We start from the raw sequence: 27,877 nt of genomic DNA, 5'->3' as shown, positions 1-27,877 counted from the left end.
GCAAACAGTGTAGAGGAGGAGGAGTCACACAAAAACTCCACGATATTAAAGAAATAACTCTTTAAGAACATGTTTCACGTCTTTATCTCACTGTGACACAGACTTTTCCAACAGGAAACTCAAGTTTGTAAACCACTCACTCTCCCACACCAAAGCCCATAGAGAAAATCAGCGATTTTAGCTCGCAGGGACACAGGAGCTGCTGGTCTACTGCTGCCTCGTGTGGTCACTTTGTGTCACTAGAGTAGATCTGAATGAAGGTTTTGTTTGCCATCTTCAAAATGGTGACGCCTTCAAACGTTTAGGTTTTTTTTTTTCCGGTCGCCGCCGATTCGTTTAGTAAATAATTATTAATTGCTTGATTATAAAAGTCGATGAGTTACGATGGTTGTCTGTAAAATTAAAAACGTTCTCCTCCAATGACAACCTCAGTTGTGGTGGATTTATGAGCACAAGGAGACAGCAGCAAGTATTTAGATCGTCTACTTCGTGTGTTCATGTTTGCAGAAGTTTGGAAATTTACCAGGGTCTTTGAATGCATCTCGTTAGCTCAACAATACAACACCATTATAATAAATCTCAGTGTGTGTGTGTGTGTGTGTGTGTGATGAGGGTATCAGCTGACCTGGTAGTAGTAGCGCAGCACCCAGCACAGTCCCTCCACGTACGACTTCACCACCTTCTTCCTGAAGTCTTCGTCGCTCACGTCCACGTCAAACTTGGTCTTGTAGTATCGCTGTTTCCAGCCGTCCTCCCACAGCCTGCAAGAAACCGTCATGTCTGATTCTGAGCACTTTAACGATCAATATTGTCCCGTTGCAACGAGAACCGTTATTATTCATTCAGCAAAATTATAATTTAGTGTCTGTTCAGAAAGAAAACAGTTAAAATCTGACCAAAATCAAGTGAACTGGGACTGCAACGGCCATTTATTATTAAAACATTAGCAAATCAACCAATAAAAATAAAATATGAACATTCCCTGGTCGCTCTTTCCCTCTGTGACTTAAATCAATAGTCTTAAATTATCGTCATGGCTTTATTTCACGATTACTTTCATCATTGAATAAGCTGACGGTTATTTTCTTGATTATTTGACGAGTTGTTTGGTTCATAAAATGTTGAAAAATATTCATCAGTGTTTGTCAAACTCTGGAAATGATGATGTTCTCAAATGTTTTTGAGAAACGATTGCGTTTGAATGATTTCTTTTCATATTCAGAGCATATTCACATTCACATAAAAAAGTATTTGTTTTGACTTGTCTTCATACGTTTCTGTCCATTATTTTCTTTTGTCCATAAAGTGTTTGACAAACGTCTCGTCTTTGTCCACAAACACAAAAAGTCACTTTGAAGGATCTTCTTTGTTTTATGAATCAAAGAAAACTGAAAAATTCCAGGGAATAGAATGAGAGGATGAGGAAATTTTCCCAGTTTGTTAGAAACACATTCAACATCCTTTTAAATTTCAGTCTCTGAGAATTCCACGCGTTGCCTTTAACTCTCTGGTGCACAGTTTCTAAGGTAAATAAAAATAAACGATGCTTTGACACATAATCAAAGCAGGGGCTGCATCTGTGCGGCAGATCCTCGCGGCGGCCTGCAGGGAGCGCCGGCCGGCTCCTGAGAGCAGAAAGCCTCCATGAATACCAATTTAGCCCGACGGATTTAGCGGCTTTGACGAGTGCGTCGCAGAGGAATTTACTCCAGTGTTCCTGCTTTACATGTTAATCACTGTGTGTGTGTGTGTGTGTGTGTGTGTGTGTGTGTGTGCGTGCGCGCGCGCTGCAGCACTGAGGCATTAATGAGTTCATCTCACTGCTTCTGTTTAACACCAGCATCACTGACTCTGAGGAGGAGGAAGCTGGAAAGACTGATTTAAAGAGGAATTTTAATGACACACACACACACACACACACACACGGAATCTAAGTGATTCCATTAAATTTATGATTCTTAAATGATTCTAAAGTGATTATTAAATAATTGCATTTTAAAAGCAGGTTCTGCTCGATCATAATCGCGATTATTTCAAACAATTATTCCTCAGCAACGATGTTTTTGGCCGTTTTTTATTTTGACGATATCGATATTTAGCCAATATCCTTCAAAAAATGTGATTTTAACTGTCTGAGTTCTAACTTTGTTGTTTACAGATTACATCAATGGACACAATCTTATCGTAAAACTTATAAATAATAATAAAAAATATATGGAAAGAATGTTTAGTAATATAAAGAAAATTTGAGTCAAATAGGAAAGAACACTGAACTGTATGGATTTATAACCACTGCAAAAATTAAGTTAGAACTCATCGATAACACGAGCAGGAGGTCAGACACGACATTAGTTTGTTTCTCAGTTTTCTGCAACATTCATAATCACTTGCTTAATTCTCTCTGGTCGTTTGTGAATCCTCCGCTAACGTGACATTGTTCCCCACACGTCAGCTCTTAATCCAGATTATGCTGGTGGAATTACGCACGCATTTACACCGTGGGATGTATTGGACATAATGACACAATGGATGATTTCTCCCACCCAGAGTTTACACGAGAAAATATTTTTTGACGGCCAATGTTCAGTTGACACGTGTAACAAGAAACGCACACACTGGTGATCTGTTTTCATCCCTGGAAATTACGATGTTCTCAAATGTCTTGTTTTGTCGGCAAACCAAAACGATTCATTTTTAATGATTTCTTTGTTATCCAGAGCAAAGAAATGAAGAAAATATTCACATTTAAGAAGTTCAAACAATCTGAAATCTTGTTTGGGAATGTGACGTCATCGTTCTCCTAAATTCTCCGTCTACGTGGAAACACGATATTTTCCAAACTCCGGGAGGCGTTTTCAAAAACACCGCATGGACGCAACGGCAAAAAAAAGTCTGCATGTTCACCTAAACCTAAACTTTTTGCCAGCCAAATTCCTGTGACATATAGCAGCTAACATAAACCCTGCTCCCACCTCTAACACACACACACACACACTTACCTGACGTTGTCTTCAGGCTCAGGTTCGCTGTCGCTGTCGCCGGCTTTCCTCTTCACCCCCCTGTTGTCTGCGCTGTCGCTCGTCCCCGCAGACGACTGGACAAAAACATCGCGCGCACAAAAACGTTAACGTGACCATGAAGGTGTGTAAACATTCGCGATGAGATGTGATTTCCTTACGTTGCCTCCGTTCTTCATCATGGCCTTCAAAGACTGAGCTGCGTCCTGCAGGTAAACAAACAAACAATCAATAAGTAAAAGGTTGAATAAACACACTCCAAATCCTAAAACATCAGATGAAGGCGGCACCATGTTGTGCTGCTCCCTCTGCATCCTCATGTCGTACGCCTGATGGCGAGCGTTCTGGACCGCGTCGGGTCGGTCTCTTCTCCCCAGAGCCTGTGGGGCGAACTGGCCCGTGGTCAGGTAGGCGGGGCCTCGCTGCTCCGCCTACACTCACACACACACACAGAGATAGGAGACAAAACATGTGTAAATGACACCGTGCACAAAAAACCGAAAGAAAAGTCACTGAATGAGTTTGACTCACTTTCATCCGCTTCTTTTTGTCTTTCATTCTCCTCTTGAAGCTCTCCTGAAAACAGACGTCTTAGTGTGAGACAGTGAAACGACAACAAGAGGACGAGAGGAAGGGAGGAAACATCTCACGTCGTCCTCTTTGCGTTTCTTGAAGATGTTGTCCTCGGCCACGCCCACCGCCTGCATGATCAGCTCCACCCGCTCCAGGTTGACGTAGCCGTTCTCCGTCAGGTAACCCTGTAAAAAAAAAACAAAAAAAAAAAACAACAACTATGAGGTCCGTGTTCTCTCCAGACGAGCCTGCAGGGGGCGTCGCTCAGATTTACAAGGATGCTCACCCCAGTTTTGTGCACGACGTCTTTGTAGATTCTGACCAGTCGATCGATCGCTCCTTCTCTGAAAGACACGACGCGAGGAGACGTTTTAGCTTTTGATTTAAACGACATCAACAGCAGCAGCAGATTTGGTTAAAGTCAGAGACGAAGGTTAAACGCTCTCTCCTGAGACTGAGAGCTGACAGATTTAGTGTCAGTCCAATATCGTCAGAAATCACTGGATTAGATATCGGTGAGCCAACATCTGTAAGTGAAGACGTTCTGTTGGTGATTCTGTTTGTTTTTTCAATTCAACATTTCAAAATAACTGTCTTCGTCTGATGAGAAAAGAGGGCACACTGCGCTCACAGCACCCTCTGCTGGTCAAATGACTGTAAAATGCCTGCTGGTGATCATAGGCTGGACATATTCAGCGGTATCATGTGTGTGGTTCTGGTTTATTTATAATGAAACTTTCACAAACAAGCACAATTATTACCAGAAAACCGAGAGATGGAAATCAGCGTTGTAACTGCTGAGATGTTTGGACGCTGCTTTAGCTCCACGACAGAGACACAAACAAACAAAGAGACGGCAGCTCACCTGATCTCCAAGGACGGCAGGTGAGGTAAGAAGTCGTTCCCGACAAAGAAGCACATGAAGACCCAGTCGTCGACGCTCCTCTCAAAGTCAAAGGGAAACGGCAAACTGGCCATGGTCAGTTCTCTGGCCAGATACTAAAAACACACGAGGACGAGTCCAGTTTTTCAAATACTCTCAAACTCTGGTAAGCTGAAGCTTTAAATCATCGAATCTTTCCTGACTAAAAAATCATAAAAGGAACACAGAAACACAAACTGACCTCTCTCAGAACACACAGTCTGATGAAGATGAACTCCTGCTCAGAGACCGGCACCGTGCCGGCAAACTCGTCGTGCTGAAAAAGACACAGAGGTGGCATTTTAAAGCACAAAAGAAAATACTCACATTCTATCACATACATTTTATTTTTGTTTCCATTACGTTCATAATTCATCTTCATCCTATTGTTGACAATGACAAACGCTTTTATTTGCAGCTCTGGAGCAAAGCTAAGCCCCAATCTGTCACATTTCTCAACCAAACCTCATCAAAAAGTCACATTTGAAGCTCGCTGAGTGAACGGTTGGACAGTCATGTGACTGACAGACAGACACATGGGCACGGTACTTCCATACTGTGCGGGCTGGACTCCTCACCTCTCCCTGCTTCTCTCTGGCCGTCCCCTGACAGTCTTTGATTTCGTGACCCATCTGTCCGCAGAGAGCACACGGCCGCGGTTTGTTGGGTTTGAACTCTTCTCGGATGATGGTGAAGTTTGGCTCGTGCGTGGCGAGGCCCAGCATGATCAGGTCAGCTGATCGGGGAAGGGAGAAATAAAACAAAAACAAAAGACGGGTGAGTTTAACGCAGAACTGAACACCAGTTCAGACAGAGTTCCACTCACCGTCGGCTCCACACAGGCAGTGGTGAGTGTTGGGGTCGTGGTTGGGTTGAGCTGTGAATCACAAACACGAGTACATTCAACATTAAATGAGGACATAAATGTGGTACAGTGTGTGTGGGTCCGGTCCAGGGCCTGATGCTGGACCCGAGCACAGGGGGATTGGGAACCTCTGTATTATTTGTACTTGTTTGTAATAATTGTACCTCTCTGTCTGCGGATGTAGTCCATGATCTTGTGCTCGCCTTCACCTGGAACACTGGCGTCAGACAGAAGGACCTGCATCACAGACACGACATCAGTGACCGAGCCGTTCATACATCGGCACACAACTCTGGTGTCTACAGCCACAGAGCGGCAGTTTCACTCACGGTAACATTCTTCCACCCCGGATCATTGCTGAGTCTGTCTGCGACATAGTATCGAAGACAATGTGCCAGGTTGTCCATGAACTCCGTTCCCTGAAGAAACAAGAATGTGTATAAGGTTTGAAAAAAAAGAAAAGAAAAAAAGGTTAATCTGCTAAAATTCATGTGTAAAAAATGCTTTTGAGTTTTGGTTTCTTACTGGAGTGATGCAGTTGCTGTCAAACCTCTCTTTAATCTCCTCAGGTGGAAGGTAACCTCCTGAGGAGTAAAACAAACAAACAGAACAATCATGAGTAGATAACTACAGTTCAGCCATTTATAAATTCCATCATTACATTACATTACATTACATGTCATTTAGCAGACGCTTTTATCCAAAGCGATTTACAAGGGAATTGAGTACAATCTGCCAGGGGTGGAGTTAAACTTGCGACCATGAAGTCTTTGCACACAGGGTCTTAACCACTGAGCCACTCCACCCCCCATCAAATTTTGAACCAACAGACCGACTGGACTGAAGAGAAACTGAGATACTGGCTGTTCTGGGTTCAAATAATGTCACAAAGAAAGGAGTGTTTTTCCTCTTTCAAACCAGTTTAAATGAGCCCCAGATTATAGGAGAACATATCCGTGTCCTCTCTTTGCCATCTGTAATTACAGGTGCACAAACACACGCCGACCTCTCTGGATGATCTCCTCCCTGATGCGATGCTTCTCGTCCGTCAGCTCCACTCCTTCTTTGGAGGCACGGAAACGGCGAGAGCGCTGCTGGTTCATTTTGGCGCGCGGGGCCTGAAGGCGGTGAGAGGGTGAATTATTTCTACTGTACTGTACATATATTACATAAGAAATGAAAATGATCAATGTTTTCCCACAGATGAAACAGTATTTGGTTCATTAAATACAACAAATCAGACTCTGGTGGACATTTCAGTTTCTGATAAAGTAACAGGTGGGTTTCTGTTACTGTAAGTTACTTACGACACCATCGATGGCCATGTACAAAACTCTCCTGGGCCGCACGATATTATAGAGACGGTCAATGTACTCGAAAATGGCCACCATCATCTCATCTTCATTTTTGGGTGCAGGTCTGTGAAAACAGGACAGAACACGTTTAAAAAAAACTATTAAAACTCTAGAAAAATGTAGCAGTGTTGACAGAAGTGTCTTAAATGTCCTCACTTGTCTTCAGGATGTGTACAAGGATGAATGATCCCATTCATGTCCAAGTACAAGTTGTCAAATTCCACCTCGTTGGGATTGGGCTTCGTCGTGTCGACGGGAACACGGACTCCATTAGATTCTCTTCCCTGTGTCGGCAAAGCAAAAAAAAACATCAAATATGTAAATAAACATTTACTTACTGGTTTGTTTCACATAGACAACACATTAATACATGTTTATATAAATATACCAGAGTGGGTCAAAAGGCCAAGAAAAGCACACAACCATTAGCTTAGCTTATTTGATTTACCTAGAATTGTAATGATTAACTGCTAAATTAAATACAGTAATAAATTACTACAGGCCACCGTAGATGTAGGGATGGCGTATTGCTGTGGTGCTTGGAAAATAAAAACTGCTCCATCTTGCTGAAGCTGGATCGTCACATTTTTGTCTCTGCACATACACAGACACTATTTTAGTAAATGATTAATCAGTGTCTTTCTTACTAATTGAAACAAGTTTGTGTGATTGTTTTGGCTCCTTAAGTGTCTTTTCAGTCCAGTGTCTCATTAAAAAAAACACACAAAAAAACTAGAATTGACAGAAGTTAGTTCATTTGTATTTCTAAACACAGACACTTCCTGTCCATTCCTCTCTGCAATTACGTGCACACGACCAATTATGCAGATTTGGCGATGACGTCATTTGGCGGCTTCTAGGACAGCCAATGGCTAGCTTGCTTACTGAGGAGTTGACAAACACTGTTTCCCGGGAATTCTGCACTGAGTTTGAGTTTCTCGTATGGATGTATATCTAAGTATGACATGTCCTGGCTAGAACTTACTTTATTCTCGTTCTTGCCACTGCGAGGAAAATAATACTATGTACGTGCCTTAACGTACGTTTTGGACGTTTTACAGACGTTTACTACAAAGGACGCAGACCTCATCAACTCGAGTTTATTCTAATTTATTCATCATTTGTAGTCGGCAATGTTTGACAAAATAAATATTATTGAATCAAACACTGTTTTTAGTTTGCACGTGGCTAAAAACAACCTCGAGGTGAATTGGAAATATCGCAACTAGATGACTATTGAGCAAGTGCGTGATTTATGATACGATTAGTCGACTAATCGTTTCAAAAATAGTTGTCGTTGAACTAAAGAGGCGGGTTTGTTTACATGGAGGAGTCCACAAACTTCCCATGTTTTGCGGATGATTTGATGAAAACAAACTAATTTAAAGACAACGCGACATCAAGTGTAAGACAAAAATACGCATCCGTCGGTTTATTTCTGAAACGACACATACACACAATATAACCCTGCTGTTTTTAAAGCGTCACCCTTGTGGCGCAAACACATTCAGACATATGCTAACATGCTAACAGCCGCTTACCTTCTCTTCCACACAGTGAACAATGATAGACGGATACTTCCGGCTCAGCCAGCGGAAAAACGCCGGGACTCCCATCTCCGGTGACGAGACGGATGCTTTCTGTGCGTTTATAAAACACGCGAAACCGTACAAAACAGATTAAAAACAGCTTAATTTAAAAATGCGAGACAATTGTGGAGTCTAACGCCGCAGATACATGCTGCTAGCCACGGCCATAGTGTAGTGTTTCCGGTTCATGGTGGCTTTATCCGGTCAATCTCGATCTACAGCGACAAAAATGGCTAACAGCGGTATTGCAAGTGGCGAATTGTTGGGAGTGTTTAAAATTATTTTTTAAATGTCTGTCTCTCGTGATTTTTGAAGAAAAAAAGTGTTAAATAATTTGACACCAAGAGCAAAAAATTAAATAAAACAACAAAAAAACAACATGAGCAGAAAATTGGGAATGACGATGCCTTTGATTTGTGTGCGATATTGTCTGCCTTTCATTTACTATGTAATCTTTTAATTATGAAACCATATTCTCATATTTTCTCTTATTGGTATATCAAAGGACATTTGGGATCTTGATGTATGAAGTAATTTGTGTTTAAGTCTCTTTATATTCATAAAATAACGGTCACTAATAAAGCAAACACACTATGAATTTATATTCAAAAACCCTGTGCAACACAAACCATCATCTTTCTTTTAATCTGAGCTCATAATCAGATTATTTAATCATCATTAATAGAATTTAATTACATACATCTAAAAAAGTCTCCCATGACCCACCTGTGGAGTCCGACCCAGTGTTTGGGAAACACTAAGTTGGAATGTCGATAAAAACAAACATAAACTACATGTGATGTGTTTATTATTCAGTATCTGAAACTTTCTCTCAGGTTCAGGACATTTATTGTACGATTACATAATTATATAAACATAATTATAAAAGCACCTTTGAGCAAAAAAATTCAAACATTTGATCAAAACCTGCGAAAATCAGCAGAAACTGTTTGACTTCATTAAAAAAACAACCTTGAATCAAATGAAAACATGAAGGTGGACTCATTTGGTCATTTTGTGTGTGTGAGAGGATTCTGTGCAGGGGAGGGAAAGAGGGAGAGCGCCCTCACCTGGTGGAAGATCACTGTTATCACCCGTGAGACACTTCACAGCGTGTGTTTGTGTGTAAACGGTAACATTTATATCAGTGATTCTATTATAATCACATTTTTAAAGCTACTTTTGTTCTAAACGTTAAATCACACAGAAACATTCTTATGTGACAGAGTGAATTTTTACATTTAGAAAATGTTATCATTTAAAATCAACTGGATATTTTTTTTAGGTTTTAAACATTTGTTTTAAATGTTATTGTCATTAAGCTGACGGACTGAAAAATACACATTTGAAGACTTTTTAAATGAAAACATTTGATGACAAGACTTGTACATAAATCACATTTTTGTTTCCCTTAAATATGAAAACTACTCTCAGTTACTGTGAAAACAGCAGGAAAACTTCAGTAAAATAATAAAACAAAGTTTATCATCATCTGAATTTTACATTTGAAATATTTCCTGCATCTCTGTTTCTGCAGTGACTCAGTCTTCTTTCACCGTCTCTTCTTCTTCTCAATGACATGAAGACGAAAAGCTAAGAAAATGTTTTCAGTCTGCATGTAATTGTTTTGTTTTTGTCAATTTCATTGTTTTTTTACTGTAAATTAATGACCACGTAAACAAAGCAAAATCGTGAAGAAAATCAGAATAATTAGCCTTTTTTTAATCAAACACTGACCTGTGTGATTACTTCATTATCATATACTTCTGACAATCAACTAATGGATTCATTATGTTCTGCTCTAAATTCCTGTTTCAGAAAATCAATAATTCTGAAAACCTGGAGCTGTGTGGCTACAGTTAGCCAGCTCATTAGCTAGTGGTAGCTAGCTAGCTACCAACTGGATAGATAGATAGATAGATAGATAGATAGATAGATAGATAGATAGATAGATAGATAGATGGATGGGTGACACAACATGTAAACCAAAAAGTAAACAGCACATAATGCAGAAATAAACACATAAACTTGCTAATTAGCATTAGCTAGCTATCCAGAGATGAGCATGTATATTTTTCATACAATTTTCCAACATGTTATGGATTTAAACGACTAAGCGATCAACCCAGGAACTCATGAATGACGGAGATAATCATTTCACTGGTTCAAAAACAAAGGTTGCCTCCGGTTTTGTCGTCCGTCACAGCTAACGATGATGTGTTATGTTCTGCTATTTTCTTTCATTTAAGGCAGTAGAAGATGAATGAATGAATTAAACACTTTACAGACAGGTCTTCTTGGTCAGGTCACTCGAGAAAAGTGATATATATATGTATATATACACATATATGTATATGTACACATACATAGGACAAAAGAAACAAAAGAAAAGTTTAGAATTTCCCAGCGTTGGCTGAATGATTCAAACACATTTCTCTTTTCAGAATCTAATGTGTGTCTTTGTGCGTTGAATGTTGCATGAGGAGCGACACGTGGACGCACAACACCAACGATCAGCTTTAATAAAGCGAGAGAATCTTCACAGAATAAAAAAGGACATCTCTTTCCAGTCCACACTGCAGTGTGGTCTCATGCTCACAAAGACACTGGCTGAACGTGGAAGCTTTCATTAGCCGCTCCCTTTAGCCTGCACATGAAAAGCTCAGCGGGAAGTCACATGGCATAATGCAGCAATTTGTGTGTCCGCGGCCGCGTCGATGTGTCTTCAGCTCGTGTCTGAGCCTCTTTGAGTCAAATTCTGCCCGCCGTGCGGCAGAAAGACAGAAGCAGCGGCTGGGTTCCAGTTTTTCAGGCTTCTCACCGCTCATTTGTTCTGCTGCGGAAAACACTTTCAGGTAACCACAGCGCAGCAGGCCACAGAGTCCACACACCACAACACTAACTGCACCGCGCAAAAAACTTATTTAAGGCACTGATGAATAAGCAACGTCGACCGCGAGGACGCAGGTTTGAGTCACATGACAGAAAAATGTCCTGCGTTGTCTAAAGAACACGTCTCACTGCGAGACAGACTTCTCACACAGGAAACTGACGTTTGTAAAGCACTCACTCTCCCACACCAAAGCCCATAGAGAAAATCAGTGATTTTAGCTGGCGGGGACACAGGAGCTGCTGGTCCACTGCTGCCTCGTGTGGTCACTTTGTGTCACTGAGGTTGATCAAAGTGAAGGATTTCAAATGCCGAATTGACAAAATCAGACATTTGAACTCAGTGATGGAGGCAGCAGTGGATCAACAACTCCTGTGTGTGTGTGTGTGTGTGATGTTAAAATCACAGGTTTTCTCTATGGGCTTTGGTGTGGGAGAGTGAACCGACACAGTCCTGGGCACATGGTCAAAAGGTCAAAGGTCAGGAGCAGTCAGAGCAGTTTAACCACATGACCTGAGTGTGTTTATCATGTTATCGTACAGACTGTTGCGATGTTTCTGCTCCTGAAGGTCACAGCTCTAACTTCTCTTGTTCAACGATGTTGTGTTTATTTAAAAACATGTTTTTTTTTTAAATGAGTGAAAATGTCCTTGAGTTATTTAATGTTGAGAGACGGTGAGAAGCTGAAACAACCACGGCATCGGTGATTGAAAAAAGACACTCGGTGAAGGTAAAGTGGGTTAAATGAGCTCAACGTGTCTCAATGAATGTTCTCACTTGATAAAAGCGAGAGAGAGCGGTGAGGAGTCCCTGCACACACACACACACACACACACACACACCTCCTCATGGAAATTCAACAAAACAATCCTATGAGAAAAAATACAAATATTCTCAAATGTTTTGAGACAAAGAATCAAAGAATCACCTGTAACTGTCATGTTCCTTAAAATGAGGGGAAAATCTGGTCAAAACGAGGCTTAATTTACTTTGATTTTTTTTTACAGTGCACAAAGTCATTTTTTAATTTCAACATTGTTATTGTTTTATAATCTACTTCATTTCATTGTTGTCATTTTTGTGCTCTTATTCAAGTCAAATCAAAATCAGTGTATTTTCTTTTTTCTTTCTCAGCTTCCTCCCTGAGACGTCTTGTCTCATGCTGCCCCCTAGTGGTGAAAAGTAGCAGCAGTAGCAGTTACAGCAGCAACAGTAACAGCAGCAGCAGTAGCAGCAGCAGCAACAGTAACAGCTTAACAACAGCAGCAGCAGCAGCAGCAGCAGCAACAGCAAACAGTAACGGCAGCCAGCAGCAGCAGCAATAACAGCGCAGCAACAGCAGCAGCAACAGTAACAACAGCAACAGCAGCAGCAACAGCAGTAGCAACAGTAACAACAGCAACAGCAGCAGCAACAGCAGTAGCAACAGTAACAGCAGCAGCAGTAATAACAGCAGCAGCAGCAGCAGCAGCAGCAGTAACAATAACAGTAGCAGCAACAGCAGCTCTGGGTTTAAATCACTGTTTGAATGAATAAACAGCTTTGAAATGAATTAATTTAATGAGAAGAACAACATTTCAACCCTGCATAGAACCATGAACCAGATTAACCCAGATTAACCCAGATTAACTGAGTTGAGGTTTGAAGTAAATGCATTTTTATGATGATGTTTAAAACATAGGAGGTAACAGAGTCTCAACAACACAGATTAGATTCAGTCGATGAAACCAAAATATTAGGTACAACAAAAATCTGCAGTTACACACTGGTGCTTTAAAGAGAAACTTTCTCATTGTTGTTGTTGTTGTTGTTGTTGTTGTGAACTGTGACTGTGGTGTGTGTGTGTGTGTGTGTGTGCAGCGAGCTTCTCTCCATGTTTGAATTAAAAACTCAGCAAACTTGTCTCCGCTCTGATGTTTTCATCTGTGCTTTAACGGCGTCTCACGCTGAGACATTCAAACGCGTCTCTGTGTCATTAGATCTGTGGCTGCAGACACATGAAAGCAGCGCGCGTGCCTGTGCGCGTGAGACGCCTCTTCTTCACTCGTGTCCCCCCGGTGTTTAACTTCTAAATGAGCCGGCCTGGACTCGCACGCCGCTGGTTCCTCAGCACACGCGCGACTCATTAGCTGCGACGGTGAGAATGAAAGAGGCCGAGGACGAGAGACGACAGGAGGAAGACACTAATGAGACAAAGAGGACATACTAGAGAGGAGAATTAACATGGAGCCTCCTCAGCGTCCTCTCTGTCTCTGACACTGAGTCCTGCTGCAGGAGGACGAGGAGGACGAGGAGGAGGAGGAGGTTTACCTGAGCACAGGAGCCTCTTCATCACCTGTGTGTGTGTGTGTGTGTGTGTTCAACTGTAAATAATCTAAAAAGTCTTAGGGGTTAAGGGCATCATGTAGCGTAGAGGAGCCGGAAATTGAACCCTCAACCTTCATTTCTGCTGAACATGACATTCACCCATTCACTCACACATTCACACACTGCAACTCGAAGGTCCAAGTGCCAAAGGACACATAATCAGCATGTGGCAAAGCAGAGCCAGGAATCCAACCCTCAACCTTCCAGTGGACGACTCGCCCACCGCTGCCCCCTGCTGTGAAACCTGTGAATAATCTGTATAAATAATCTGTACTGATGAAGCTCATTTTGCATCTTTCTAATCTTGATGACACCCAAAGCTGCTGCGCATGAACGTTTTCTGCCATTCATCCATTCACACATTCAAATTCAACGTTTTAGAATGGGCAAAACGACAAAAAAACTGCAGAAACTCAGCGGATTCAATCTGATCCAGATTACAGATTAGATGTCAATGATTCAGTCCCATTGAAGAAGTTCAGATGCGTTTATCACAGCGATGACTTCACAGATCAGTCTGATTGTTTTGTGACGGGTAGGTGATCACCCGATCCGGTTGCCATTCAAGTTTGGTAAGACTCCGCCCACTGATGATGTCACAAAACACGATCAAACTTTGAAAATATCCCATTCTCTTACAATGGGCAAAACCACAAAGGGAATATTAAATATCTCGGTCTAAACGCATCACATTCAAATGGGATTTGATATGTGTGTGCAGGAGCAGCCTCTCTACCATCAGAGTAAGTTTCATGTGGATCTGATCCAGATTATGGATTATGTAACAGCAGAGGATCAGAATGTAAACATTTCAAAGATGCAGGTGACAAAATGTTTGTCAAATTTGAAATTGGATTTTCAAGAAAGTGAAATCAGCCTGGTTTGTGGGAAAATAAAGAAAAATAATGTCATAATCTCTTAATAAACGGTTACAGTTTACGTTTAATGACCAGTAATCCAGATACGCTAAAGTATAAATTCTTCACATTATAAATGAGTTTTAAGGCACATTACAGTCTGGGATTCCAAAATAATCTGCTAATTTTCTGACCCCACACTGACAGATTATTTGTCCTTAATTAAATGAAAGAACATGTGGTTGATTTGTGCAGTGTGCGGCAAAACTGTGGAGAGAAGAATGTGTGTTTTCATCAGCGCTAAAGTTTGTGTTTTCATGTCTCAGAGCAAACACACATTAAAGTCCACTCTTTGTCACAGTCCAGATTAAATTGGCTCCTCGCAGCAGGAGATAAACAGCGAGCGCTGCAGCGGGAACATGAATAAACAACTAACATCACTTTTCCACGTGTTTGTGCAGGAAATCCTAACAAGTGTGGACGACGACGACAGCGTTTTTAATCATCTGTGCATCAGTGACGCGAGAAGACGAAACGCTGAGCGCCGGCTTTACATCAAACGTCCTCAGACTGCAGCTCTCTGTCGCCTCCTAATTTGTCAGGAAGGACACGAGAAAAGCTGCTTTAGTTGGACGTGTCAAACCGTCCCCCAGGGGAGGACGGGGGGGGGGACGGCGGGGCAGACCACCAACGCTTCAGCGCCACCATGCTGCGTCAACGCTGCCAAACAAAAGCACAAAGCTGCAGCGGGGACGCTTTAATGTGGCTGTGGAGCGGCCGTCCCGCTGTCCACAGGCCTCGTCCTCCTGGAGGACGAGGAAAAAAACATCATTGTCTTAAAAAACTTTAAGGGAAAAGTCAACATTTTCTCAAAAATAAAAACAAATAATGTGTTTGGACAAACATATAATGTCCCGCTGTCCTCAGGCCTTGTCTTGTCTTTGAAACCTCACATTGTCTTTCAGGAAAAATTCATTAATTCAACATTTCCTCGCACAGTTTTTCTCAAAGGGAACTCTTTTTTTTGTAAACGTCTTTTTGGACTGAAGAATACACTAAAAAAAAATGTTTGGACAAACGTATCATTTAGTGGTGGCGGAGCAGCCGTCCCACTGTCCTCAGGCCTCGTCCTGGAGGACAAGAAAAAAACAAAAAAGAACTTAAAACTTTCAGGAAAAAGTCAACATTTTCTAAAAGGCAACACATTTTATAGACTCAATAAGACACTGAAAAAAACGTTTGGTCAACCTTTTTTTTAATTAATGAACTAAAATCACTTAAATAAAATTGTTCGTATAATTTAGTTAAATTGAGTTGGATCTTTGGAGGAGAGGAAAAAAAACAACTGAAAGGAAAACATCTACATTTCCTTACAGTTTTTATAGAAATGTAGTCAAAGGCAACACATGTTATAGAAAAAATGTCTTTTGGACATTTGTGCTCAAAAATACACTGAAAAAAAAAGTTTGGTCAAACACATATATTTTTTTTAAATAAATGAATTAAAATCAGTTAGAGGACATTGTCCATATAATGCAGTTAAAGTGAGTGGTATTAAGTGAATTCATTTACACGCTGAACTAGAATGAAGTGATTTCAAAGTAAAGTTAAAGACAGCTGTCCTCACGTCCTCACGTCCTCACACTTGGACTCAAAAATAACACTGATAAAAACACGTTTGGACAAACAAATGTCCTTCAATGAAGAAACACGGTTTAACTGAATTCATTTACACCATGAACTAGACGTTATTCCAAAATAAAGTGAATGATTCATGTGTTCATATAAACTGGAATGAAGTTGATTTAAAGTTAAAAAAGTTCAGCTTTTAAAGACGTTTGAATGAATAATTTACACGTAAATTCATCGAGAATTCATTCAAAACAAAGTGAGAATTCAAATTAAATTGAGTGGGACTGAATTTTATTTAGTAAAGTGTTTTTTGTTTAAAAGTTCTTTGTAAAAACAAATAATTGTCACATGTAATATTGAGTTATTATTAAATATTATATATTTATGATTCTTTGCGTTCTTTAAAGTGATCGTAGTCATTATTATTATTTATCATATATATGTTATTATATTATTCATAATCTGTGTTCCTCCTCTTCTATTCTCTTCTCCACTCACAAGTGAATTTAATCCAGAATTTGATCAATAAAATGTTTTGTTCAATCAGTAAATACTGGATCATCAACTTTTACATTTTCATTTTAGGAAAGAAACAAAAAAATAGAGAGAGTAAATAATCTGTGAGTATTTCTGAGATTAAAACCATAAAAGGGTACAAACACTATAATATTGTTATCATTATTATTATTATTATTATTATTATTATTATTAATAATAGTAATAATAATAATAAATAAATAAATACATGTAATCAACATTACCTTATGATTTCATTTATTTAAATTTCAGACCAGTAAAAAAGAAAATCTGTCATGTAATAAATGTTTAATAAAATTGTATCATTCTTTAGAAAAAAAGCCTAAATTAAGACTGAACTCATTTTACGAACCATTGTTTTATCTTGTTACTGCTAATTAAAACTTAATTTAATTTTCTGTTTTAAATTTTCCTAAATTGAGCCAATTTTGTTTTTTTTCACAGGATCTGAGAGAAAAAAATCTGCAGACCATAAACGACAATGATTGAGGCGGTGCAGTAACCACGCCCCCTCCCTCTGACCCCTCCCCCCCCGGATTACCGCTCCATGGTCACGGTTAATCCCCGCGTGTGTGTGGTCGTGACCTCGAGGTCAGAGGCTCTGAAAAGCTGCAGCTCAGTTTAACATCGATTAGCAAAATGCGGCGCCCCCTGCTGTGAGCTGCAGCCACTGACTGTGAGTGTGTGTCTGTGTGAGTCTCTGTGTGTTTGTATTTCTTTTCAGTTTGTAACTAACATGCTAATGAGCAGCTAGCTGCTTCTGCTCTATAACATCACAGGTGGCTACATGCTAATGTTTCAAAACTAAATAAAATACTCCAGACTTGTGTACTGAAAATGAAGTGTTTTTCTTTTTTTTATGAAACAGTGTTGCCGTGGCAACATCCACACAAAAACTGTTCAAAGTGTCTGACGTTGCTTTTAGCCCTGTTAGCTTCATCACTACAGGCTAATGTCTACAAACGAGACGGCTACACTCATGACTCAGCACTTTTTACATTATTCAAGAAAACAAAACAAAAACAGCTTTAGTTAGCTGTGAAGCTAGTGTTAGCAACTCCACCATCAGGACTGACATGATGAGCTAACAAAGCTTTAGCGTGTTTGTTGACGTCTGTGGCTAACGCAAAGTATAGTTTTGTCTGTTTGTTTGTAGAGCCATCTTTTTTTGCCAGAAAAACCTCAAGTTGAGGAAGTTGTGCTAAACCGAGCAAACTTTTACTCTTCACTCATGGTGGCAAATACGAAAGGCAGGGTATCACAAAGTTTTCAATCCCGAGTGAGTCAGAGTTTGGTTTAGAGAGCTTTGCCCCAGCAGCGTGATATCTGCACGGCACATATAGGTACACATGAGTGAGCACCCACAAAAAGGCACGGTCGAACTCAAGCAACGCAACACTAACGCAAACAGACATTCCCTGCACTGTTCCACACATACCACAGGCAGTATTCTCCCTATGCACACTTAGCAACACACACATTCTGTTTGTCTGTCCCTCTGTGAACCTGCCACACTGTTTGTCCACAGGTCCGTCCATCAGTCATTGTTCCTATTGTGTCCTTACATCGCCTCCTGCATCTCCTCTCTCCCTGTTCTCTAATCCTTTCCGCCCTGCATACCACGTACCCACTGTCTCTCTGCCAATTAATGCACACAGGGCTGCATTGCAGTGAGGTTGGCGCGTGCCACAGCAGCAAGCACAGTACAGAGTCTACAGACATGCATGTACGTGCCAGCCGGGCAGCGCAAGAGGGAGGGGGTTGAGGAGAGGGAAAAAAGGGAGTGAGAGAGAGGGAGAGAGAAGGAGCAAAGACGAGTGAAAGGAGAATATGTTGAGTCAGGCAGACGGAATGGCAGTGTGCCACACCGCACATATATACACACACACACACACACACACACACACATGCACATGTATGCATGAATGGCCATGAGACGGAGATGCACGCTCGTGTGTATTATGAGAGTAGACACACACACACACACACACACCACACATTCGCACACAATAGTATGCGTGTACGCATAGACGCGTGTGCACGCAAATTGCATTCTGCTCCTGCCTGCATTAAATATAGACTTTGCACATCCGTGATAAAAAAATATAAGACATGAACTCCCTCAACTTCTTTGTCTGATGAGTGATGGCTGTATATATGCGTGCCTCTCCGCCGTGTGTGTCCTCATTTCCCTCCCGTGTGTTTTTCTGTTTGCATTTCCATGTCAAAGTTACTCACATACCAAGGTGTGTTTTTATAATCATCGTTATATAGTAGGCTGTGACTTTTGGCACAGTATGTCAAGTGTGTGTGTGTGTGTGTGCGCTCGTGCGTGTTACGAGATATGAGTTTTGAATGCTGCTCTGATTGCCGTTGTCTGCTTTGTTGGAATGTGTTACTTCCATTTTAATCAAGAATTCATACCTACGCACAGTGTTATTAACTGTAGCAGCAGGTCCAGGCATATTTGAATAATATGAGGAAATGAGACGATTCGCCAGATGGTGCGCGCGCACACACACACACACACACACACACACACAGTGATTTTAATTGCTTGTTACACTGTAGCTACCTACAGAACAACAACGGGGTCGCGTTCAAACACAATGCCATAAAAGACATACACAATTAGGATTCATGTCTCTGCCGTTCACTGTTTATAGGGCGGTTCAAACAAGTTCAGTCTTGGAGTAAAGTCGGTGTCACACAATGTCAGCGCAACGATAAACACGCGGTATGTTAAGAAGACAAATGTCCAGAAAAGTACTGGCATTGACAAACACGTCACTGAGAGTATCAGCAACAGCACGACAAAGGCAGAGTGAAGGAACATTTGAAAGTTAGCTGAGGAGCAGGAGCAGATCCTTCCCTCTCGCTTATGTTGCCTCTATACAGTCTCAATATGAACAGTCCCCTCGTTATAAATATTCAGATCCTGCAGTTGTTCTCATGTCTAAAGTGTACCAGACAACAGATTCTATCCACGTTGAGACGGCAACGCTCCCTGGCAACAGTTCTACCAATCGGGACAGAGACAGTGTCTGCCTGAGTCTGTCTGAGTATCATTATGGGATGTGGAGAGAGAGAGAGAGAGAGAGAGAGAGAGAGAGAGACTGCTTATCACTGCTTACAATGCTACATCACTCCCTGTATACAGACCCCATTGGGTGACGTGGTCTGCACATAGTCAGACTCAGGATCAAAATCGTCTTTCCTGAGAAGAAAAAAAAAAAAAAAGAAAGAAAGAAAGGAAAAAAAAGAAAGAAAAAAAAAATTCACACAGTTATGTAACAAAGAGACAACTCTGAAATGATTTGTTGTGGGCTGAAATATTGTCTGGTATCTTTCCACTTGTATTCACTCGATACGCACTCTAATCACTCCAGTCGTTCTCCAACTACGACAGAAAAAAAGAATTTTAGATTTATCCAGTGGCACAATGCTGTCTGCAGCAATAGAATAATGCCAATGTGGAAATGGAGCCGTATGGAGAATCACATACAGCTGCTCAATTAAAAACTGCATCATCATCAATTATCAGAATCGGTTCGACAGCAGTAAAATGAACAATCGTTTATTTTATTAATTAGTACCTGATTAATGTCTTAAGCTGCCTTACTTCTGATTTGTTTGTCCTCATAATGGAGTGTGTAAATTGTAATTTTGAACTTTAATCTGAAGTGACCTTAGCATTTAATGCGGCTATGATCAATATTTTCAGAACAACAATGGATCAAATGTCTGTTGTGAGTCATTTATAGCATCAAACCAATAATCTGTGCACTTCCAGTCTGCTCTACGGTGCCTTTTATACCATCTTTTCGCTAATTGTTTGTTTTTATTCACTCTTGCCATTCACTCGATGTTGTTTTGAACAGACAGCTGCTTTCAGTGAATGATATCAGATGAATCTATTGTGACCTACCTGCTCAGCATCAAGTGGAAGAGCCGAAAAACGTGCGATGGAATTTTCTTCCAAGGGCTTATGTGGAGACCGAATCTACCAAAACTAATTATTGCGCCAGGTGGCGACTGAAACAATTCTAATGTTATTCCAAATCTGTCAGAGGTGCAAATGAGCACGCTGCATACTGACAAGTGCACAATACCCAATAAAAAAATCTTATGTCATCGTTGTGTTAACAATTCCCCCCGTTCCAATTAACAAGAAAAACAAAAAAAACAACAGTTCCTCTGTGTCACCGAAGCAGAGGCCGTGTCACGCATGACGTGGACAATGTCATTTGGACAAGGTAAGTTTAGAGTGGGGTGTGTGGTTTGTGTGCAAATTTATTTTGTGATAGTTTTCCCATTGTTCACTTGATATACTGTATATCTGGGATAGTGGCAGTTCTATCAGCTGTTGCAGCTGTTGCCTATAAAATAAGATGTAATTTAGGAAATTACATATTTTAGAAATTTCAATTTGAGACTTGGATGGGTGAGAGACTCGTAATTTCGGTAATTTGGTTTATTGCCCAGCCCCATCAAAAAAACTACATTCCCCGCTGCTACTGTAATTAGAGGTCAGGGTCGACCTCTAAAATCAAAACTGAAGCCTAATTGTCATTTGTGCAAAATGAACAATAACATTCATCCATCCATTTATTTATTTATTTATTTTTAAATGCCTGCAAAGGGCTAAACGATTTAGAAAATATCTAATTGCAGTTATTAACACATGACATTAACTTGTGCTGTAATGCAATGATGTTCATTTGCTGCCAAGTCCCAAGTACTATTTCTTTTAATTGGCACCAAACATGGAGCAATCAAAAATAGAATGATAAAAATTAAGCCTCTGCAATTTGCCAGTTTTGTTTGTGTCATATTGCAAGTTTAAATGCTCAAGCCTACTCGGGGGACAGTGAGCAACATGAATGCACGTAATAATGTGCAGTAGCTGAAGCGCTGAAGCACGAAAGCGACGACCGACTCTTGTTGCACCAAAACCTCTGACATCACACAGTGGTTGGAGTTTTAATCAAATGCAGAAAACTCCTGTAACAGTTTTTGGTACCAGTCAGTTTGGCTTGCAGTAGCAGTGAAGTGCTTTAGAGAAAACCAGACAGAGGGAAATACAGAGGAAGAGCATGTGTGTGTGTGTGTGTGTGTGTGAGAAAGAGAGAGTGATCCTCCTGAGGCAAAGGCATCGCTAATGGACTCCAAGTGGCTGAAGGAGGTAAACAAACAAACAGCAGCGGCTACTACATCACGCCAAACTCCAGTGACACACACACACACACACACATTAGAGGCAGACCAATCGAAAGGTACACGGCAGGAGATTAGCTCGAGAGAAGTGAAAAGAAGGAGCGGAGGAGAGGAGATAGACAAACAAAAAGAGAGAGCGAAAAGAGGGAGGGTGTGTGTGTGTGCGTGAAAGATGCAAATAGAAAAGAACAAGGGAGAACTTGACAAAGTGCAGTCACAGGGAGAAAAGAGTAAGGGAGGCGTAGGGAAATGAGGCAGAGTGATAGGGAAAGGTTGAGCTTAAGAGGAGTTCTGAGAGAGAGAAGTTTAAGAGTCAAAAGGACAAATAAAAAAGTGCCATGTATTGGTCTTCCTGATCATGCTCCCCCGCCAAAATCTAACCAGTATGGCCTCGACAACTAGTGTGATTTCATTTCAAACTGTTCCTTTATTTTTTTGGGCGACAAAGCCAAGATGATAGCAACAAACGAACACTTTGTTCTAATCATAAGAGATTCCACCTCCACATTAATGACTCCAGCCTGTCAGCATCACAGAGCAGGCCTCCAAGACGGCCATTTCTTTGAAATAAAAACCCTGCCATGAGACAGAGGGGAAAAAAAGGATAAAATAATGCAACGTGACACGAGGACGTCAGTGGAGAGCATTAAAAGGCAAAAGACAGTTGGATTTTTTTGGGTAATACTAAGCTCATATTGCAGAACCAAGGGAGCCTGCAGGTCGTTCCAGTTTATAGCAACACATAAGTGTGACGTTAAAGCGGCAGCGAGGAAACTCAGCCCCGGCGCTCACACAAGACTGAACTATTTTGAACACGCACTGACACAAGACCAAAAACTCCCTGATTTCAGTGTATAAGGAAGCAACGTAAGCAGCACGCAGAGAGCAGTAACACACACAATGATTCAGGAGGCATCAGGGGACTGACTTGTGTAAAAAAGTAATTGACAGCGGCAACATTTGCGTGTGTAAGCAAGGACACACTTTTACGGCGCCATGACTGCCATGTGATATTTCCTCTTTTGGGACAGTTTCTAACCAGTAAATCCTTAACGTTGGCTGCAGCTGCCATGTGACTGGCGGGTTTCAAAAAATATAAAGCACATAACTATGCACTTTCCATGAACCTCGGGGCAACGATTACATGTTAGCACGCACTCATCAGCCAGAAAAGTCACCATTTGCCCGTTTTGTGATTGGAGCGACCGCGAGGACAGAGAGCATATCTGACAATTATCGAAGAAGGTTAGGTTTTCATTGCTGCATGCTTGTGTGTTTGCAGGATTACTAAAAAGAAAGCCCGACAGAACCAGTTTCCTCGAAGTTTCGCAGAGAGTTAGGATGGGACACAGGGAAGATCACATACTTGTGGATACAGAAATTCTCTTAGAATGCTGCAATCATTATGGAAAAACAAACAAAGATCACTAACATCTAAGTAGATGTAATGTGTGGTGTAAAAATCTGGATAATGTTGAAGATTTTTAGCGTTCTTTGTGTAAAGTGACAGAGAAATATTTTCCAGAGAAAGGTTATGTGGTTCCCCTCTCTCTTAATTATCGAATGCACACCTTAAAGCAGCAAGTAAAATTACTATGCGTTCATTGTGGTGCTAGTATAACAATAACAACATCGGCGCTGCACACATTGACAGATATGCGATCAATAGACAAACAGACAAAACGCCTTATCCAAACAAAGCAAAAGTCGACACTGCACAAGTGTGTAATTTTGTACCATGGTTGTTTGTGACGACTCCATAAAAAAAAACAAACAAAAAAAAAAAAACAACAACACTTGAAACAAACATTATTTGCCTTTGGCATCACAGTAGATGTGTTGTTCCCCTGCCTTGTGACTCTGCTTTGACAGGGACACCGGCTTAGTCTCGAGAGAAGCATTTGTAGCGGCTTGAACGCACTCCCTCATTTTCGAACTGTGATCGTGTCTTAGCAGGGAGTGTACTGATTTAAGAAGGAGCTAATTAGCTGTAGATTTTGCCTATCCTTAAGAGCACCTTGATAATTTATTCTAGCAAGTACAATTACAAAGCAGGTGTGCTGCTGCAGCACCAGCACTCCTGGCCACAAGTCATCTGATACTCAAGTCTGCAAAAGCGCAGTGTGTTTGTGCAGTCGCTCGCACTTTGATTCACGAGCACATGGCCCCAAAAAAAACGACAGCGATTTCCTCTTTAACTTGACCTTTATCGGGGAACAGCCACGAGATGATCTGCTGAGTGTCACACAGGGACTATAATTGCGTTATATTCCACTGGAGGTCCCTAGGTATGCGAGCGTATGTGTAAGAGTGGCGACACACCCTATGCATTTGTACCAAACACGATTTGATTTTCACAGTGCTTGAGACAGCAGAGCATGGAGGAAATCAGAATGAATCAGCATGAAATTAAAGCTTATGAGGGATGATCACACACACACATACACACGCGTGCTGTAGAAGAGACGCGCACCAAATTGATGGCACTGGTGTGAGAATACGCAGGAAGGACACGTTTCTTTTCTAATTTGTATACTGCCACCATTTACTGTTGATCTGCAGGCAGACAATAATAAAAATGATATGTCTTCATTTATCGATAGCATCAGTCATTCCACGTTCAGTGCACCAAAACCACTCGAGGACTCATAAACCCACTAACAGTTCTGAAAAATAAAATTATTTACTTTACCATATTTACCAGATTGCAGTCTTCCACTCAAGGCCTTCGTTGGCATGAATTCTTGTGAATCTGAGCACATCTTCATGCTGGTGTACGAACTGCCAACAGATCAAGGCCTCACTTGTGGAAAAAAAAAAAAAGGAAAAAAAGCTGCTTCATAGCACTACTAGTGGTCACAAACGACAGCGCCACTTCAGAGGTGATATGACTATGAAACCGTCTTCAGGTGATTTAGGTGTTTGCCATACCTCACATCCTTCAACTCAACACTTTCAGTTAGTCAGACACGCCAAGTCAGGTCTATTTAGAGGTCAAAGCTGCATTTGCTGTTGTGGCACCTCGTCGGTTGCACTGACTGGTGGGGAGTTCCCTCACGTTTCAACCTCAGACAGTTTTGTTTTTGCTAAGGGTTTTGCTAATGCATTTGTTTGAACTCACAGCTACTGTGAGTTCAGGGAAAATTATGACAAATAAAGTCAACTGCATTAACAATGTTAAATGTCCACTTTTAGGGACATCTAACGTCTCATTCTCTGTTTTGAACCAAAGGGCTGCTTCAATTTTTATATCTTTGCCTTTGCAAGCTTGGCTTTCTCTTATATATGCTGAAAAACAACAGTGCAGACTTGAGTTTCAACACAGTTTCAATACCATCTGTCACACATGGCCCACTCCACGGAGCACTTCAGATACGAACATGTCTAAATGTGTCAAAGGTTTAGTTCCTTTTGCCGTGTTTTTACCTGTTGGAAACACGTGACGTGTTGCAGAACAAACTCAAAAGGTCTGTGCTGTATTCAAATGTTGGAGGCATGTGACAGATTTACATTCCGAAATGTTGGATAACATTTGCAGGGGTCTTGTAAGTTGAGAGGGATTGAAAACGATTAAACAAAAATAAATGAGGTTGTAAGTGTGAAAGCTTTTTTGTTTGTATGAAAAGGAAGAAAGACTTGGATGTAAGGGTTCCCAGTGAACATAACACCGGCAGAGAGTGACACACAAGTAGTGAGAGAGTGGGGGGGGTGCAGATATGGAGAGAATAAACATGCCATTTTAATCACCCTGCGCTCTGTCGTTCCTGGGCTGAATGCTCTACAGTGACACATGCGTAATATCAGAGCAGCCCAACATGGCTACCAGAGGAGCCCAATGCAATGCAAAAATGAGGACACATCTTTCAGCATCAGTGCCCCACTGTCTACAGACAGGCATACACAAACACATACACCCACACAGACAAGCACATACAGAGAGCTGTGCTGACACTGACTGAGTGCCCTGTGTAAGTTTTTCAATTAGAGCAGACAGAATGCTTTGATTCGCTTTCGTGCATGCACAAAAAAAAAACCCACAGGGGAAATAAATGCTGGTATCATGTACTGGGTACGTGAATAAAAAGAACGTCTCATCACCAGCGAACAAAGATTCCCCACGATTAGAAATCACAGTGGTGTCTACTCTTAAACTGTATCATAAAAGACAGTTTGTTCAAGTGCACGGCATTACATACACTTTTATTTTGAGTGCATACGCCGCCCACCCCCCCCTCTAGCAACTCCCACCCGCATGCACACACACACACACACACACACACACACACTTCACTGACCTAAGAATCTTGCAGTCAGCACCACACTAAGCTAGCACACATGTGCTCAAATAACATGTCACCTTGGATAACCTCATCACACTGGTAACGTACTGAAAAGGGCTCTCGCTGACCTACAACAGAGCTTGTTTCGGTGTCTCTCTCGTGTCAGAATTCATTAAACAACATGGACAGAGACAGCAGCCCACACACAGCAGAACGGGAAAAAAATCCACTAATTTTTGTAGTCATGTGTATGTTCTTCAGTGTACAAAGTAATGCTAAATATGCGGGAGAGGGAAGAAGAATACTCGTCTGTGATTAAATTAAATTGTGATGTATGAAATAAGCGTTTCTTTTCAATTTCAGAGTACGTTTTTTGAATTTATATTAGCTATGCATCAATATTGGTGATGATAAAGAGGAAAAGTATGTCATTTTTGTTTTTTCTTACTAGTGTTTAGAAAGTAATATAAGTACAATTACAAATACTACTGATGAGGGGTTCTTCTGATACAGCCCCACTAACATCACGATACAATGATTTTGCGATAATCAATATTGCAAGAGAATCATATAGCAATACATCACGATATCTGTCTAACTGAAGAAAACGAAACATCCGTGAAAAGTTAAATGGTGCAGGATTTCTCTATTTATTCACAACATAGAGAACAAAGTGCATAAAGTCTATGTTTTTAACGTGGATAGGGCATCTCTTAACGTAGCCTTTTCCGCCATTATCCCGCCGTAAACTCACTCTCCTTCAGCCAGGTAACTCCCGCCCAAATTTCTTCTTTTTAGCAGCGCCAACATGAGGAAACATGAAGTATAGCGACGGCCTGCGAGTAAAACTGGCAGGAACTGTTCACATTAGAGCATCTTAATTTATTCATTAAAGTATTGATATTTCATACACCTATTGATTATCGTATTGCGCGAGTACGGACGACTAAATCGTTATTTTGACCTACCCCTAATACTGATCAACTTATTTTGAAGTGCAAAACGGGTTTAGAAAGTTGCTTCATTATTACTTTAGACACTAAGAGTCTTCTCATCAATAAAACAAAACATTTTGTATACTTTTTTTAGGTTCTTGCTGATATTTGCATGAGAACATTGGGTAAAGTAAAGTAAATGCCAGCATTTAGTTAGCTTAGTCTAGCAAAGGCTGGAGACGGCTAGCTTAGCTCTGTTTTAGGGTAGAGAAAATAATATCAGAATGCTCACTCATTAAAATATAATTTCTATAATAAATAAATAAATATTGACAAATGGAGTGACTATGACATGTGTTAATTGTGTTTTGTTACATTTGAACAGTGAAAGGTAGTAGTTTCCTGTGTGTATGCTTAGCTATGCTACGCTGGCCTTTACTTCACATTGAATGGACTCCCTGTATAATAAGCAACTTTTTTTTTTTGAAAAGTTGAAACTATTGTTACTATCTAGCACAAATGTCATTTTCAGGAAGAAAACGATGGAAAAGGATGGAAGATGTCCATCAGGACAAACATTTTCCGTCACAGCGGCTTTAACATTCTTTCAGAAACACATTTTCTTTTAAAATAAAGCACAAGATGGCTAAAGCTACTGGAGTTGGGGGGCATTTATGTGGTGAAAAGTAGCCTCCTCAGATTCCACTCTTTTCTTTTTTCCACTGGCTCTCACCAGCATTCTGCCAGGCTGTTAGGACATGAGAAGCAACATGCAGGCCAGGTCATCCACACAGAGAAGGGGTCAGACCATTAGCTTTCCTCACTTATTACTTTAAGTACT

General features: G+C 40.9%; 1 protein-coding gene across 2 annotated transcripts in view; it reads right to left on the bottom strand.

Moving 5' to 3' along the window:
• xrn2 (5'-3' exoribonuclease 2) overlaps positions 1–8,490 on the bottom strand; it is a 29,603-nt gene extending 21,113 nt beyond the window's left edge. For both annotated transcript variants that reach the window (XM_044049576.1, XM_044049577.1), the window contains exons 1-18: positions 8,274–8,490; positions 6,889–7,016; positions 6,685–6,796; positions 6,384–6,495; positions 5,903–5,961; positions 5,707–5,796; positions 5,542–5,614; positions 5,339–5,389; positions 5,091–5,248; positions 4,715–4,789; positions 4,456–4,589; positions 3,877–3,934; positions 3,668–3,775; positions 3,549–3,593; positions 3,308–3,448; positions 3,179–3,223; positions 3,000–3,094; positions 626–761 (exon numbers count right to left, since the gene is read on the bottom strand). In XM_044049576.1, the coding sequence (XP_043905511.1) occupies positions 626–761; positions 3,000–3,094; positions 3,179–3,223; positions 3,308–3,448; positions 3,549–3,593; positions 3,668–3,775; positions 3,877–3,934; positions 4,456–4,589; positions 4,715–4,789; positions 5,091–5,248; positions 5,339–5,389; positions 5,542–5,614; positions 5,707–5,796; positions 5,903–5,961; positions 6,384–6,495; positions 6,685–6,796; positions 6,889–7,016; positions 8,274–8,348 (1,695 nt within the window). In that variant the 5' untranslated portion in view covers positions 8,349–8,490. The remainder of the gene's footprint in view (positions 1–625; positions 762–2,999; positions 3,095–3,178; positions 3,224–3,307; positions 3,449–3,548; positions 3,594–3,667; positions 3,776–3,876; positions 3,935–4,455; positions 4,590–4,714; positions 4,790–5,090; positions 5,249–5,338; positions 5,390–5,541; positions 5,615–5,706; positions 5,797–5,902; positions 5,962–6,383; positions 6,496–6,684; positions 6,797–6,888; positions 7,017–8,273) is intronic.
• Between the last annotated feature and the right edge of the window lie 19,387 nt (positions 8,491–27,877).

Source organism: Solea senegalensis, linkage group LG17 (assembly GCF_019176455.1).
Source record: "Solea senegalensis isolate Sse05_10M linkage group LG17, IFAPA_SoseM_1, whole genome shotgun sequence".
In the NCBI taxonomy this organism is placed as follows: Eukaryota; Metazoa; Chordata; class Actinopteri; order Pleuronectiformes; family Soleidae; genus Solea; species Solea senegalensis.
The sequence above is the reverse complement of the archived record's forward strand: the minus strand, read 5'-3'. Positions and strand labels throughout refer to the sequence as shown.